Source organism: Danio aesculapii, chromosome 14 (assembly GCF_903798145.1).
Source record: "Danio aesculapii chromosome 14, fDanAes4.1, whole genome shotgun sequence".
Taxonomy (NCBI): domain Eukaryota; kingdom Metazoa; phylum Chordata; class Actinopteri; order Cypriniformes; family Danionidae; genus Danio; species Danio aesculapii.
The window spans coordinates 37270096-37287580 of record NC_079448.1 but is presented as its reverse complement, the minus strand read 5'-3'; the positions used below and the strand labels follow the sequence as shown (position 1 = coordinate 37287580).

At 34.5% G+C, this 17485-nt stretch overlaps 1 protein-coding gene across 1 annotated transcript in view; it reads right to left on the bottom strand.

The window, feature by feature from the left end:
• The window catches only part of ebf1a (EBF transcription factor 1a), a 217819-nt gene that overhangs the window by 67177 nt on the left and 133157 nt on the right, over window positions 1-17485 (bottom strand). The window contains 2 exon segments of the mRNA XM_056471881.1: window positions 8287-8428; window positions 11154-11235. Coding sequence (XP_056327856.1) covers window positions 8287-8428; window positions 11154-11235 — 224 coding nt within the window.

The following is a 17485-nucleotide window of genomic DNA, read 5'->3' as shown; positions in this document are numbered from 1 at the left end:
TACACATGGTTCTGACCGCAGGCAGGACCCCTGAGGGAGGGCGAGGGTCTAAACGCAATGCTCATGTGAAACTGCTCCTAACTGAGGCAGACGTACGGCAGGCTGAGGCAGATGGCCTGTGTGTGGAAGGCAGTCGCTGCTGCTGATAGGACCTGAACTGAGATGAGACGAGGCTGTAGGCCTCATTCTCACAGCTCAAACTTGTGTGTGTCAGCCACCGGCGATGCCCTGGGAAGAGCTCGCATAGATAATAGCAGGGGAGACTGAACCTGGGTCTTACCGGCAGGGGAAAATAGTCTGGGAAAGACACTGTAGCTTGTCAAGATACTACAAAATGTAAATATAACTTAAACTGCAATCATAATACCATTCTAAGAAAGTAAAGCTAGGAATAAAAATAGCAACATGACTGTTTAAAAGTATAAGGTTTTAGATTTTAGTTAGTATCATTTGTTAGAATATGTTGTTGTTTGTTTATCAATTTAAAGCATTCTCAATGAATAAAACTATTAATCTCATTCTAATATGCAGATCTGATGTTATCTTAAGTGTTTAAAACATTTTCTGCGCATATTTTTTATTAGGACTTATTACTAGTGACGTCACTGTGACTTATGAACAATTCATTTCATCCCTTCTGAATAAAAAACATTAAAGACAAATGTTACTGACCATATACTTTTGGTTAAAGCTTGCTTGCTTGCCTATTTATTTACAACATGTAAAACTCCTGTTTAAAGCTATTTGATATATATTCAATTTTTTTTTCGATCAGACTAAAATATTTCCCAGTTTCCTCACTACATTGTATGTGTCCACAGTTTTATGTATTCATAAAACATTCAAATGAATACATATTTATATTATACAGAAACAGCAGAACGTATTTTATGAGTGTGTAATCACTTTAGTAAGTTTAGAATCCTTGTTAAATATAGAAATGCTTAGCAATAATATATAAAACTGCAACACAATGTATAGTGAGGCATCTGCAGCAGTATATTCTATTATTTATATCATATATATACAGTGACTTTTAAATGTTTTCCTAAAAGTATATTACATTTTAAGAAGGGAACTACATGCTTTAGAGTTAGAGTTAGTATCCATGTTAAATGTAAAAATGCTAAACTATAATATTAAAAACCGCAACATACTGCATAGTCATGCATCTGAGGCAAAATCTTCCAGGATTTGTGTTATATTCACAGCTTTCTAATGCTGTCTTTTAAATGTTTTTCCTAAGGTATATTACATTTTAAGTAGGGAATGACATGCTTTAGATTAAGGATCGTGATTTTAAAGCATTTCAATAACCCCAAATATACAAACCAAATCTCCTTAGACCAATCAGGATGTCACAAATATTCTGTGTAATTTTCAGAAGTGAAGTAATCCACTTTGCTGCCGTCAGGACTCGTCTGTGCTCTTTTTTTTCCCCCATAGAAGCTGTGTTGAGGGTGACTGCTGGGCATAATGCAATTTGGCGGCGTGATAAACCAGGAGAGATGAAGAGGAACGGTGGAGCAATCTGTGATGGTAATCTTGGCCTAAGACGACTCTTTTGCAGGGTGCTGAAATTGTGCATGGATTAAGCAGATGGTGGAATGTGAATCCATCTGATAGGATTAAACTTTGGTGCCTCCTCTGCTGCCATCTGTTCCCTTGCGCTGTACTCGAGCGTACACGCGCTCACGCTCAGCTATGAGCACAATGGATTTCTCTTCTATGAAGGTTTTCGGGCCCTGCAGACTCCTCTTTCCAGCACAGTGCATTTGTGACACGACCTCACGTATCGGTGACCTCACTTTACCCTCGTCTCCGCAGCCCAGAGCAATCAACACACATCCACAGCGTGTCTGACAGAACAGCCTCATTAGCTGGAGGCCAGTGGAAATGCTTTGAAACTGACACAATAATGGAGGAGTGACCGAGCAGGGCTGAGCCCAGAGAAGCATGATGCTGATTACCAGCAGGCCATTGTTGGAATATTGGAATATTCTGTGCTGAAAAATTATGTGGAACGAATTTAAATATGGTCGAATGTGATATAAATATCTGGAATAGAGTGTTATTATGAGTGGAAAGCATTATTAAATTAGTCAAAATGATAATAAAATCACATGACAATATATAGAACGAAGAGGAAGAAAATTATTACAGAAACGTTATATTTAATATATTCAACTATTTTTTTGTGGATAAGTGTCTTTGCTGTCACTTATTATCAATGTAATGCATATATTAATGATAAAATCTTTCATTAAACATTAGGTTATATAATTAACCTAATATATTAATATATTTATCTATCCATAATTAATTAATTAATATTACAGATTTTTTTTATAGATGTATTTTGTTTTTATATTACAAGTACTTCTATTTTAGTTTTATACTAGTCTTTAGTGAAACTAATTAAAAATGATAAAAATAAAAATAAAATTTTGGTCATAAGTGTCTTTGGTGTCACTTTAATCAATTTAGTGCATTTTTCAAGTATAAAATCTTTAATTAAACATTAGGCTATATAATAAAGCTGATATATTCATATTCATATATAAATATTAATTAATAATAATAATTCCTTAGATTTATGTAGCACTTTACTGGACACTCAAACAGCTTTACAAATTGGGGGGAATCTCCTCATCCACCACCAGTATGCAGCATCCATCCGGAAGACGCAATTGCAGCCATATTACACCAGACCGCACACCACAAACACAAGCTGATTGGTGGGGAGGAGACAGAGTGATGAAGCCAAGTATAATATGGGGATGGTTAGGAGGTCATGATGGACAGAGGATGGATGCCGGGGTTAAACTCCTACTCTTTTTGAAGGACATCCTGGGATTTTAATGACCACAGAGAGACAGGACCTCGGTTAAACATCTCATCTGAAAGATGCTGCTCACTGACAGTATAGTGTCCCCTACACTATACTGGGGCATTAGGACCCACACAGACCGCAGGTTGAGCGCCCCTGCTGGTCTCACTAACACCACTTCCGGCAGCAACCTAGCTTTCCCATGTGGTCTCTCATCCAGGTACTGACCGGGCGCTGCCCTGCTTAGCTTCATTGGGCGACCATGTGAGAGTTGCAGAGAGCTAGCTGCCGGCAATTAATTACTTCCTGAAAAACATCTATACACTCTTGCATTCACACACACTCATACACTATGGTCAATTTAGTTTATTTAATTCACCTATAGCGCATGTCTTTGGACTGTGAGGAACCGGAGCACCCGGAGCTGTGAGGGACCGGAGCAACCAGAGCAACCGGAGCACCAGGAGGAAACCCACGCGAACACGAGGAGAACCGTACCACCGTTAATGAATAATAATTATATATTTTTTATTATATATGTATTTTATTTTTATATTAAAAATACTTGTCAAACTAAATAAAAAGGATAAATATTTGCTGTCCAACCAAGTTTTTTTAATACATATTGAAGTAGCAAAACTGACATTAGTTTTACAATTTTATAGTTTAATTTTTGTGTTTCTGCAAAGATACAGTATATCTATAATTGCATTGCACAATTTTATTTTAGACATAGATATTACAATATAAATTACTTTATAACATTGTCTGTCTCTGGAATTATCCCGCACATTCTTTTCGAGGGAAAAAAGACAAAAAAATAATAAAATCCCCCGCAATTTTACAAATATGCCCAGGCTTTTTAAAGCACTTTTTTAATCCTCTCATTGCAGTGAAAACTGTGCTTAAAGACCGAAGATGTCCCCGGGAGAATAAAGAAACTTAATCATCACCATCATCAACATCAAATCATCATAATTCAAATCCTTAGTTTCTCATCATAAATAGAGGTTAAAGTTCCAACTGAAAAATATGTTCTTCTCTAGAGTCGTCCCAAACATAAATGAGAAAATGATTGGATTTGATTGTGACTGAGGATCAAATCAGCACACAAATCATGTCCACATGTTATTAGATGGATTTAGGATGGCCGCACTATAACCTGAAAGATAGAGGACGGCAGATAAGGCCACACTTTACTCACAAAATAAATGCGTAAGCCTTAGAGGTCTCACAAAACACATGTTCAAGCCTAAAGAGAACAGGCCACTTGGGGAATAGTGCGGTGCTGCTCTTTTAATAGTCTGCGCAAGATGCTGTGTCGATTGCACTGCACTGCTACTGTTAGTATGATGATTGTCAGTCAAATCCCCTGTAATATCTGCCATCCTTATGCTTAACACATGACCATGGCATGGTGGATGGTGCTTGCTGAAGGGTCACAAACATAAGGGTGATCTTAAGCAAAAGAAAAAAAAGACCCCAAGCCAAGTTTTATGGAATATCTTTGACTGACCAGTAGCCATGTTTTTTCTTTACCTTATATTTATTTTTTTGGTACATGTAGCAAACTTGTGCGCGATCGGAAAACTAGTGTTATGGCAGCACATCATCTTTACTAGGCTCCGCCTTTGTTTTCACTCTGCCTCGAAGCCCCAGCTGGCTCGCTTTGGCCAAAGGTATTCAGCAGGCCAAAAAAGGCCAATCGCTGGCCCCGAGGAAACCTTGCATTGGCCCGATCAGACCCTGGAAGTGACTGTGGAAACGCGACTGACCCTGGCTCACACTGGCTTGCTCGTTTTAGGTGGAAGCGCAGCTAATGTCTTTGAGGAAGTGGAGAGTCAAGTGTGTTTGTCTGTGCTCAGATCATTGAATAAAAAAAGAGAAAAGGCTCTGGGATGCAATGAAGGTTTTCAAATCTGTGAATCTACTGATGTATGAACACTGATGTAGATGCATATGGAAACAAAGCAATGTATGGAGCACAGCCCACACAGAAGTCTCTCTCAAAGGCAAGCAGATTTGTGTTGGTGAGCGTGGCGAATTTGCATGACCAAATGAACATCTGTTTGGGGATATCTATTGTCATCAAGTGGAATTCTTGATTGCGTGGATTCACACTTAAATGTCTGTGAAAAGGTGCCAAACAAAGGTATTTTTAAAATAAAATAATGTAATAATAAAGTACAGTGTAAAAATGGCAGTGATTTTAATGATAAGAAACTGTAAAAATGCTACAAACAGTAAGTTACCACAGCAGTTGATTTTTTTTCCATACATTTAACAGATTTGTTTTTACAGTGTATTTTGGTCTCGCTTTCCAGCAGGAATATCTAAATAACCTTAAAGCATTGCATAACACTGCATAAAGAATATATCACACAACATGTTTATTACACAAACAGCTTAAAAAAAGCGTAAACTCTTAAAAATGATGTAATATTTATGTTTAAAACTAAATTTGGCAATGGGCTTGTATCTTTTAATCGATAACAAGACAAAACTGTTGATTAAACTAATACCTTTTGCAGTGTACTACCACAGTTACCATTAAAAAAACTGTAGGATTCTTCTGTGTGCTATATATTTAAACTAATACATTCATATATTTATCTATCTTTAATTAATTATTGAATTATTATTATTTATTTTTATTGTATATGTGTTTTATTTTTTATATTACAAGTACTTCTATTATCGGTTTTATAGTCTTTAGTCAAACTAAATAAAAACGATAGGAAACTGTAAAAATGCTACAGTACAAACTGTTAACAATAAGTTACCACAGCTGTTGTTTTTTTACCATACATTTAACATATTTGTTTTTTCAGTGTATTTTTGTCTAAATATCTAAATAACCTTAAAGCATTGCATAACACTGCATATAGAATATATCAAGCAACATGTTTCTTACACAGCAAAAAATAAATTAATAAAAAAATAAATATAAACCCTTTAAAACTAAATTTGGTAATGGACTTGAAAAAATACATGGTCTCAATATAAATCTTTTTGGAAATGAAAAAAAAAAACTTTTCTTTTAATGGGTAACGAGACAAAACTATTGATTAAGCTAATATCTTTTGCAGTGTACTACCGTAGTTCCCATTAAAAAAAACACTTAAGTCTAGGATTCTCCTGTGGGACAGACCCTGTTGCATTTGTTATTCATTAGTTTTGAAATCACCCCATATAAGCACCTACGGTCAACATTTGTGCTGCCATTTGTGCCTGTATATTTTGTTTGATATCAAAAATCTGCTATCTGACCTATCAAGGTCTGAAATTCTTTATGTTTATTTCTTTGTATATTTTAAAGTATTGTGTTATGCTTTGTTTTATGCTTTATTGTTCAAATTTGTTGTTTTAAAGTGCATTATAATTAAAATTGAATTGAAAATTGAAAACTGAAAAGCACTCTTTTTTGAGATTTGGGACCACACACTTAATTGTTTGGTGTCAGTAGGAGTATTTTACTGCTTTTGAATGTATTTCAGCTTGCTAAATATTTATGATTCGGGATCAGGGAGGCCCTGACTTGAGAGCAGTAAAATAATCATAATGATACCATGCAATTGATGGGGCCGCCTTCAACGGGGCGCTCACAACAGCCAATGATAGCGAGCAACCTTCGCCAACCAGAAAGTGGAGTATTGACAAAGATCAACTTGCTGATGATGCTGATCGTCCTCCATATTTGTTTTTCTTCTACAGACAAATTTATTTATGTGAGATCTCGTGTCTGTGGAATCATCTAGTGTGTGCTTTCAGAGGACTGTAATGTTAACAAATGCTTTAAAAACCAGCTAAGATTTGAAAACCGTTGAGTTTATCCTAGGCCTAAGTTTATTAGCAAGGGAAGAGTACTCTGCTAACCATCTGTGCACATCTTGCAAAACCATGATGCTAAATGGAGTGTGACAAAGTGGTTTAGATTTGCTGAATGGAGTCTGGGATGTTGCGCTATTGCTTAGCTGTGTGCGAATAAAATAGTTACTAGTGGGAGAAAAGCACAATGAAGTGCTACAACTGATGCGCTACATTACACAACATTGCAGTTTTGTCTTTTATTCCTGCTGTCTATTTCCCTTTATTTTTCTCATTTTATGAATGTCACTGAAAAACTATATACTGTAATATGAAGAATTTGAGTATTGACCTTATTCTTTACGTGCAGTACAAGTGAGCGCAGCCATTAGAATCTTTTTGGCTTGAGACTTCCGGTCTCCTACACTTCCATTTATTTCTAGACGTTAAAACAGCTCGTCATGCTGCTTGATGTTGCAAACTGATCTTACTTATTATATTAGTCTTCTTTTTATGTATAATTATGAATGCACTTGTTTGTAGAGCACGTGGTTTGACCGTTTTTTGTCGTTTATTTTTCCTAGTCATTTCTCCCATAGACGACTGAATCAGAATTTCTAAAACAATCACAAAAATGAGCGCATTTCCACATTGAAGAATAAGGTAGGGCTGGACAATAATTCGATATCAATATATATTGTGCTAGATTTTTTTTTGGTGATATGATTTTTAAACCCATTTCTGACATTTAGATATACATTTGCATATATATATATATATATATTTTGTGTATGCTATTGGTAGATTTTTCCTGGCTTTTTAATATTGTCCATATCAATATCAGAATTAAATCGCATCGACTGAAATTAAGAAATATATCGTGATATAATTTTTTCCTATATCGTCCAGCCCTAGAGTAAGGTCAATAGATATATGTACAGTAGGGTTGAGTGCCTAAAACCCAGAGCAGTTCCCATCTAACTATTTTTCCTGTTAAAGAATAGGTGGACATTTTACAGCTTACCATGAATTATTTGAGGTTAATAGTACTGTAAGTGCCCAAAGAATTTCAACTTTTAAACAAAGTGCCACTCATCAATGTCAGTTCCAAAGCAGTGGACCAATCAGAAGAACTTAGAGCCGGGGCTAGGGTTGTGAGCTTCTGTTTAGAGTAGTACAGTAAGTTGACATGACAACTGTTTTATTTGATGATAACAAAGAAGAGGAGACTCTTTAGATGCAAAAGATGCGTTATTTTGTAAATAAATCCTACAGTTTTTAGTGTTAAATTACTGTAGCTGAGTTTGGTGGCTTCGGATTCATTGTGAATTTGATATATAAGAACTATAAGAAAGTTTGCAAGTACATATCAACTTACACTAACCCAAACCCTAACAGTAAATTAATACTCTAATAAAAATTAGTTGGCATGTAGTTGCAAAGTAACTTAAACTAAACAAAATGTGTTAAAGGAACCATCAAAATAAAGTGATACCCAATTGAAAAGGGGACTTTTTAAAGTATCGGTTCATGAATCATTAAAGCAGCATTTTAAAAGTATCATTTTGTAACGAGTTTCCCCCCCAAAACAATCCCGAACCCTATCATACACCAATCTGCATGTAAACAGATATAGTACATACACTCACCGTGTTCCAGGTATGACGGAGTGCCTTCAGATGGGTCCAGTCTGCGAGCTCTGCGTCCATGTTTAGAGTTATTGTGGACAAACATGTTATCAGACACAGCCAGGACGTGTCCATCCACACTGACCGTCGTTGACACCACCACCTGCAGAAAACAAATGATGACTTTACTTCACTTGACCCACAAAGACACACTCCGTGTTGTACACAAATGAATACACGGCTCAAACAAACAGCTGAAGTGTTGGAGGAGCGCGTGCACACAGTATGAGTGTAAGTAACAGCCGACTGATAAATTGACATACAGGCACATTTCACCAGAGAGCCTGGAACAATGACAGCAGCTAACAGCTCTCACCGAGTTGAAGACATAGACTAGAGGCGTCCCACAGCAACTGAGGAGACTCTTGATTTAAATGGCTCTCAGGCTTTGAGAGGTCTCTCAATCTCAAGAGACGAGAGGCTCGATGAGACTTGGCAAACATCGCTTACATTATCCCTGTTCTGGGCAGCCACTTCATTCTCTCAGAGCTTTCTTTTTCCCCTCTTCTCCCTCTTTATCCGTATTTCTTGATATGTTCTCTAGTGCTCACACTTTATCTAAGAAATCGTTCTTTGGACTTACTACTTTATAATCACTTTAGTGAAATACGTTGTGTTTTCAACAATGTCAAATGAGCATAATTAGTTCTTTAAATTAAAATAAAAAATGATAGGGGTGACACGATGGCTCAGTGGTTAGCACCGTTGTCTTACAGCAAGAAGTTCGCTGGTTCGAGTCCTGACTGGGCCAGCCTCTGGGTCCGCCGGTTTCCCCCACAGTCAAAAGACATGCAGTATAGGTGAGTTGAATAAACTAAATTGGCCCTAGTGTGTGAGTCTTGGCCGTAGTGTTTGAATGCTGGATAAGCTGGCGGTTCATTCTGCTGTGGTGACCATTGATGAATAAAGGGACTAAGCCGATAGAAAATCAATGAATGAATGAATGAATGAATGAATGAATAAAAAATGTAAAAGTATTTAATTTCTCTGGATTTATTATAGTTACGTGTTTTTGTAACACTTAATTTCAGTTTTATTCTTTAAACTACAGATGCCGTTTCTTGATTTTAATTTAAATAAAATTTAGTGTGTTAGTTGCATAAAATAACAACAAAAAGTGCCATGTTTTAAGTCATTTTTGGCATATTTATATTCATTTTAGACAAAACAATATCATTTTTTAAAATCAGACTTTGTTAGAATAACTCTGATTTTCCCATAGTGTACACAATATATCCCATAGTGTATACAATATATATATATATATATATATATATATACAGAATTTTTTGTTTTATCTTATGATTTTCAATATTAATGTCACAATATCTAATATCATAGAATTTGACCTACTTCCTTTTTAAAACATTTTTTTTAAATTGTAAAAAAGCACATTGTCACCTTAGAATTATAAGGTTCTCTCTAACATTTTTGTCAAAATTGAGTTTTTCACATATTCTTATTAAAAGACAACTTATTTACAACTTATTAAGTTGTTGACATTTTAAGACTTTTTATTTAAAAAACAAACAAGGTTTTATCTACAAAGTCGAACTCTGGCTTGGCTCTGTAAGGTTCATTCTGTGAGCCAGTTAGCATTTCGAATGCATGCACAAGGACCAATAAGAATCAGCTTTGTCATTCCACCAGACTGCTCTGTTGACAGCGGGAATGACCAGAAAGAAACACAAAATCAGAGTAAAATAATGCCTGACTAAAATCTGACTAAATAATGCAGCACCACACAAAACTGAGAAGAAACCTGAAACTGAAAAGATGTGTGTAAATGTGATGATTTAGAAAATTTTTTTTGACATTGAGATGAAATGTTAAATATCATATTGTTGAAAAAGAAACATTTATTAAAAAAAAAAAAAAAAAAAAAAAAAAAAAAAAAAAATATATATATATATATATATATATATATATATATATATATATATATATATATATATATATATATATATATATATATTAAATGTGAAATATTTTTATTTGTGTATATATAGTCAGTGAAATGTTTTTTAGTGTTTATTTAACTCATTTGCTTGCCGTCTGTTTTCTTTTAAAGTAAATTTGATATTAATCCACGTAGGGCAATTTAATTCAAGATGCATATAATTCAATAAATATAATTCAATAATTCATATAAAGCATATTATTCAATAAATATTACCATATTAATTACATAAAAATATTAACATCTGCACTGGATAAAATGTTTAGTACAGTCTTGTATTTGAACAAGAAAAAATGTTCATTCTAAAACATTAAATAAATGTTATAAAAAGCAAAAATGTAACTTTCTCAAACATTAACATATTGTTACAACACCAATTTTATTATCTTTTAAATTAATAAGCAGACTGATTGTATTTCTTGAAAAGTAACACTTTAACTAATGATCTGCAAGATAGAACCTTATAATTCCAAGCGGAAAATGACTTTTGCTTTTGCATGTGCCCTGGTTTTGTACCCCAATTTGCAAATATAAGAGAATTTTAACAATTTACATTTAGAGTAGGACCTCTGTCATGTTAATGTATGAAAGAGAACTGCTACACACATATTTTTTGCTATATGGAATGCAAAAACTTTGAAGCTCAATATCTCAAAGTCTGCTGATAGAATCTTATAATTCCAAGGCGTCTTAAAATGTAACATGACTGTACACTTTTTCTCTTTCTTTTTTCTTTTTATTGTTGTATTTCCTAATAAAAGTGATGTTGTTAATGAATGTTTTTTATTTTATTTTATGCAGCAGACGATGCAAATTCACTTTTGTACACTTTTGTTTAGAATTTTGAGAAGAAATGATATGCTCTTACCTGAAAGCGCCGCATGTCTCGTGGGTTCCCTGCATTCTTTAGGCAGTTCTGGTTACATTTGAGGAAGAATTTCAGGAAAAACCTGGAAAACACAAAACAAAAAGATTCATGAGGTACAAGTTTGGTGTAGAATTTGAAGTAAAGATGTCCGTTTTCTGTGACATTGACAATGACCTGCTGCATATGCATTCATAAGGTCAAACACATTCACACAAACACAATGGCTAACACACTGGTGTTAGAAATGAAGTATGGGCCATCTGTTGTGAGAGCTTAATGAAGAGTGAAGTCAACGAGAGAAATCAGGAGAGACTAAAAATGTATAGTGTAAATGTATGTAAAATAGAATAATTTCTGTAATAAAAACCTTTAATAGTAATACCTTTTTCAGATATTACCTTTTAAAAATGAGAGCAATAAAGGTTTTTGTGAATGTAAAAGGTCTGCAGATCTTAAAAGATCAAAGTGCATTAGAAACTGAGTTTTTGACTGGGCCAGATCTGACCAATCAGAGCAGAGAAAGCACACAGAAAAGACTTTAGAGAGACTAGCTATATTACCAACTGTTTTAAACACTGTTTTAAAATATACATTGCAGTATCTGAAGAAAGCAGATGCTGCAATGTATATTAAGAGAAAAATAAAGAGTTGTAAGACCTTGGATGGATGTAAACCTATTGTACTGTAAATAAAAACCTTTAAATTAGATTATCAGAGGACTTTTATTATTCAGAGATGTAATATATCAAGGAGCTAGACTCACATATTTACTGTACAGTATGTACTTGTGCTCAACTTCCCAGAGGAACATCTAATATTGTGAATGTTGCTGTGCCATTCATCAATCAAATTAATAATGTGTCTAAAAATGATTTGCAAGTATTTATTATGTATTTTAAGAACAACGATTTTAACGTTCGACTCAGTGAGCTTGTCAGATCTTGTATGTCTATTTTCCTTCCTTCCTGGTGGTCTGAAAAGTACAATATTAATTATCACAGTGGGGATTCTCTCTGTGTTTCTTCATTCAGGATTTTCTGACTCACTGCACTTGTTTAGTTGAGAATCCAGGTCTGTCTGCAGCATCTATCCACTATTATATCTGCGCTCTATTCACGCATACACAGTGACTCTCACAGTTTGGGTTGTCAGCAACTGGTAAAGTCTTATTGAAGACAACTTCAACAAAATATCTAACCATGTTACATGCAGCAACACATACTTTCTTTGAGCTGTCAAAGGGAGAATCCGCTGTTTTAGACTTATCTTGTTTTTCTATACACTAATATGCATTATTATAACGATTAAATTAATCAAAAGTAACAAAGTGCATTCAAAATCTACCCAACAAACTGATCGTCTAAATGCACATTTCAAAAGAATGATAACAATAAAGATAACTAAATTATCAATCATATCAACGTATGATTCTGTTTAGTGTTGATTCTGTTAATGTGCTTCTTGAATGGCAGTTTAATTGTTTTTTTTAATAACCTGTTTTAACACATTTTAAGCTGTTTTTAATCACTTTTATTATTAGATTTTTTTTCTTATACTTGTCTCTTATTCCTGCATATGTAAAGCACTTTGAATTGCAACTGTGCTATATAAATAAACTTGCCTTGTCTTCTTTTTCTGATTGGTTGCCAATGTTGCAAAAAACACAATTTCAAATTGTAGTGTGGACTCCACTATTGTGTTACATTTTTAATGGTTTTTAAATGTTTTTAAAGTTTTTTTTTTTAAACTATACTGCTGTGGAAATTGTCTTTAGTGTTAGCAACCTTCGCATTACTGTAATTTTACCATGAAACAGTTATGTACGCTGTAAAAATATCTGTTAATTATCAAACAGTTTCTGTTTTTTTATGATTCACAAGTGTTTTCTGTTTATTTACAGCTGTGAATTTCATTATTGAATGTTGATCTCTGCACTGTTGATTTTTTTTAATAATTATTTTTTCGGGGTTGTCAACTTTAATGGATAAGACAGTAGATAGTATTGACAGGAGAGCGTGGGGAGCAGAGAGAGGGAAAGGATCGGCCTAGGACCTCGAGGCAGGAATTGAACTTGGGTCACCGTGAGCACTGAAGTACCTGTGTCGATGCACTAACCATTAACCATTGGTGCTGATTGAACGGCTGACTTTTGATGTTGAAAATTCAACTCTACAGTTTAACAAGGTGAATTTTATTGACATTTTAGTAGTTTAAAATAATACAAAATAATATAGAGATAAGTCTGTAAAATTCAGTTTTTTTTTTCAATTTGCCATAATATACAACACTAATCTAGACAATATATCTCTTTAAACTATAAAATATGTTAATAAGTCACTTTTTTAACCTTTTCAATGTTAAAAGTTGTTGGAAGAAAGATCAAGGTCACATAATGCAATTTAAAAGCATAAATAACTGGGGAAAAAAAATTAAATCATGAATCACAAAATTTAGATATTTTTTACAGTATAATAAACGTTTTTCAAAGTATATTTCAATCTAACCTGACTATCTTTCATTAAACTTACACATTGCACTGGAATTAGTGCTCTGCTTCTGTGAATCATAAACCCTGTCTACTTTAATGTGATTGGCCATCTCAATTATTTTAACATTAACAATGTTAGCAAATAACAAGGCTTGAAGCAGACCAAATTAAATGTATAAACCTTTGTGTCCTTATAAAAAACAAACAAAATATTGCCTAACAGAGTTCAGCAGATCAACGCAAGAATGTAAAATATTCAAAAATCCATTTTTCAAATATTGACTATTTGGCCATTTCTAATTACTGGAGGAAACATATCCCCCCCCCCCCCCCCCCCCCAAATGTCCAAGGTGGTTACAGCCCTGATTACAAGAACAGCAGTCAATGATAAGCCCCCAGCATGACAGAAAAACATGCAGTATGTGTGTGTGTGTGTGTGTGTGTGTGCAGCTGGCTTGTTAGTGATGAAGGAATGCAACATACAGAGTCTGTGTGTGCCGACTGGGATTCCTCTAGGATAAGCGGTCCAGGTCTCATCCTTTGCTCTTTAATCTGCTGTTTGTGTCGCCCTCTCTATACCAACAGCCATACCATTTTACATCCATGTGCGTCAATCCATTCAACCCCTCTCTCGTGACTTTGTGCCAATACCATGTCAGATGGAAAGATTTGGCAGATGCTCTCCCCATATCGCCATCAGTTTATTTGTAGTCATGGAATTTCAGATTTTTCATGTGATAAATGTGAGGAGAGATGAAGACAAGACTATAGTGGAGGATTAGTGACACGTATTATCAAATGTGTGGTCAGTACTAAAGGTGGCTCCCTGAACAAAGAGTGTACATGATAAGGGATCCGAAAATTAAAGTAAAAGCATACATGCATTCAAAAGGGGCTTCTTTATTATACATCGGCTCTCTAATAAATGCAGATCATCTAACTACTTCTTAATAAACCTTAATCACTCATTTTATAGAGAATGATACATAATATAAACATACAACAGGGAAAATAAGTATTGAACAAGTCATGTTTTCCTGGGAATAATATTTCTAAAGGAGCTGTTGACATGGAATTGAACCAAATTTAGGTAAAAACCCAAACAATACAAACATAAAAATATAACAAAACAAAAAAATCTGAAAAAATGTCATGTGTAAAAACAATAAAATGACACAAGGAGAAAGTACTGAACTTCTAAAATGTATTAAATACTATATATAAAAGGATATTGTGATGATAAAAGCTTAAAGACACCTCTCATATGGAGAATAGTCATATGAATTGCTCAGGTGTGAGTTATTCAACTTCAACAGAGTGTAAAATGGGTCTCGTCTATCAAATCTGAGCTTTATTTTGTATTTTCAATTGGATTCAGGTCAGGTGATTGGCTGGGCCATTCTACGGCTTGATTTTCTTTCTCTGAAAGCATTTTTTCAAGGAGAGTTTCCTTGGCTGTGTTTTGGATCATTGTCTTGTTGAAATGTCTACCCTGGTTTCATCTTCATAATCCTGGTAATGTAGATGTTGGACTGAAGCAGCTAATATTAATTTACACCAACAAAGGGCAGAGGTTTGCTAAAGAACTACTGAGAGATTTCAGTTGCTGTCTGGGCTTTCACTGCTTTTTTACACCTCCCTTTCTTCATGTGTTCAATACTTTTTCCCTGTGACATTTCATTTTATTACACATATCTTCATTTGTAAACTAATTGGATTTGCTTGCTTTGCATATATGGATTTCCAACATGATTATTAACATCCGGTGAAAATTTCAAGTCAACATCACCAAAATGGTGATGCGTTTATTACTTATTTTGCCCGCTGTATATTACTACAGCAGTATTTACTATAGTCTGTAACTTCACTATGGAAACTATTCATGGTCTGTTAGCAATTTATTAACATTTTCACGTGCATCCTTTCTAGAAATTTTTGCTATTTTAATTTTTTTGTGATCAATTTGGTTTGTTTCATGCAAACGGCATACATATCTGCAAAAGTACGTCCTGTTTTCTTTAAACATTTAAAATGTCACTATCATTTCCTTTTGTAAATCTATTTTACACTAGGTGAAACAGTTACACATATATCCCTTTGAAACTGCAATAGTTAATGTCCATGACATTTAAGTAAAAAGTCATACATTCGTTGTTAAAAGTTGGCAAAGCTTCAAAATGTTCATGAAAACGTAATATTTTGGCACATTTTTTTTCAGGTTTGGTCTGAGGAGTAAAATAATTTTTCTTCTTGTTTTCTGCTTTTTTAAATGAGTTCAAATGATGTATGTATATTAGTGAGTAACATATAGATTGTATTGTTTATTTTCATAAAAAAAACAATAATGGTATTATGTAAACAATCTGAAATTTAAATAACTTAAAATCCTTAAATTAAATACATTTTTCATAGTTATTTTACAATTAGAACAGGATTTCCCAAAAAAGACGGAAACAAATGACTTAATCACTCATTTCATATGAAATGTTTAATAATATTAACATATATTACTAGAGCAATATTTAATATAGCCTTAACTACAGTGGAAATATGGATTTTACAACTATTTATGGTCTGTTGTAGTAATCATTTCCTTCCGTAAATCAATTTTACACTAGTAAAACAGTTACACTTGCAAAAAAAACTCCCCTTTGAATCGGCAAAATTTAATGCAGTGACATTTAAGTAAAAAGTCATACATTCGTTGTTAAAAATCTTCCATTTCGTTGGCAAACCTTCAAAATGTCAATGTAAAATTTATATTTTGGCACATTTTCTCATGTTTGATTCAAAGAGTAAAACATTCTTCCTGTTTTCTGTTTTTGAGGACTAAATGAGTTCAAATAATATATGGGTATCAGTAATATCTAGATTTTATTGTTTATTTTAATTTAAAAAACAGTGGCATTATGTAAACAATCTGAAATTATAAAGATAAAATGCTTCAAATTAAGCAATTTTTCATAGTTATTGTACCATCAGAATGGGATTTATAATCATGCATACAGTATACTATAGATCAAATTTTGCAGCTCAACGGGGGTGCGCATTGATAAAAACATGTTTGTGTGTGTTCTCCACTGTGTTGTTTGGGTAAACAGATTAGCGCTACAGGCCTCATCTATAATATCATTTAAGAGCTCTAAGCTGCAGCTTTCTTCCCTGCTGATTCCCTCCTGCCACTGACCCGATGTGAGCGCTCCTGACCTGTCCCTTATTCTTCCACACTCTCGCTTTCCTTCTCTTGCTCTCTTTCCCGCTTTGTGTAGAGATAAGTCTGGGCTTAACCCCATCGCTGACATCACGCTCTCATAGTCCTCCTAAATCCCCTGCAAAACCCTTAGTGCCCTCACTTTAGGAAGACATCCTTTGTCTTCCTTTCCCTACCACTCGATGGATTTGTCCTCTGGTCCAACCGCACGCCGCGTTCACATAAACACTCGCTTATAGTTTTTACAACCCTCATCCACACGTTTAATGTGTATATAGTTTGACTTTGTTGACCCCGTAGCTCCATTAGCAATAGCAAGAGTACTTTGACGCCTACTGAACAGGGAGGTGGACATGTAATCACACGTGTAATGTTTAATAAAGTGCGCACCGTCCCCTTTGTAGGGCACTTCGGACAGGGACCTTATGCTTTTAGAAGAGATTGGACGCTATGTTGCAAATGGCACGGCTAACAGCACTTCAATTAGAGAAGGCTATTACTACAGTCAGCGTGAGGAACGGGGCAGCGCTCCAAGTGTCTGATGGGGACGAGGAGTTTGAGGCAGAGCACGGAGCCTGACCTGTCATATATACTGCTCTGCTTAATAACTCTTACTTTCTGCTTCCACACACA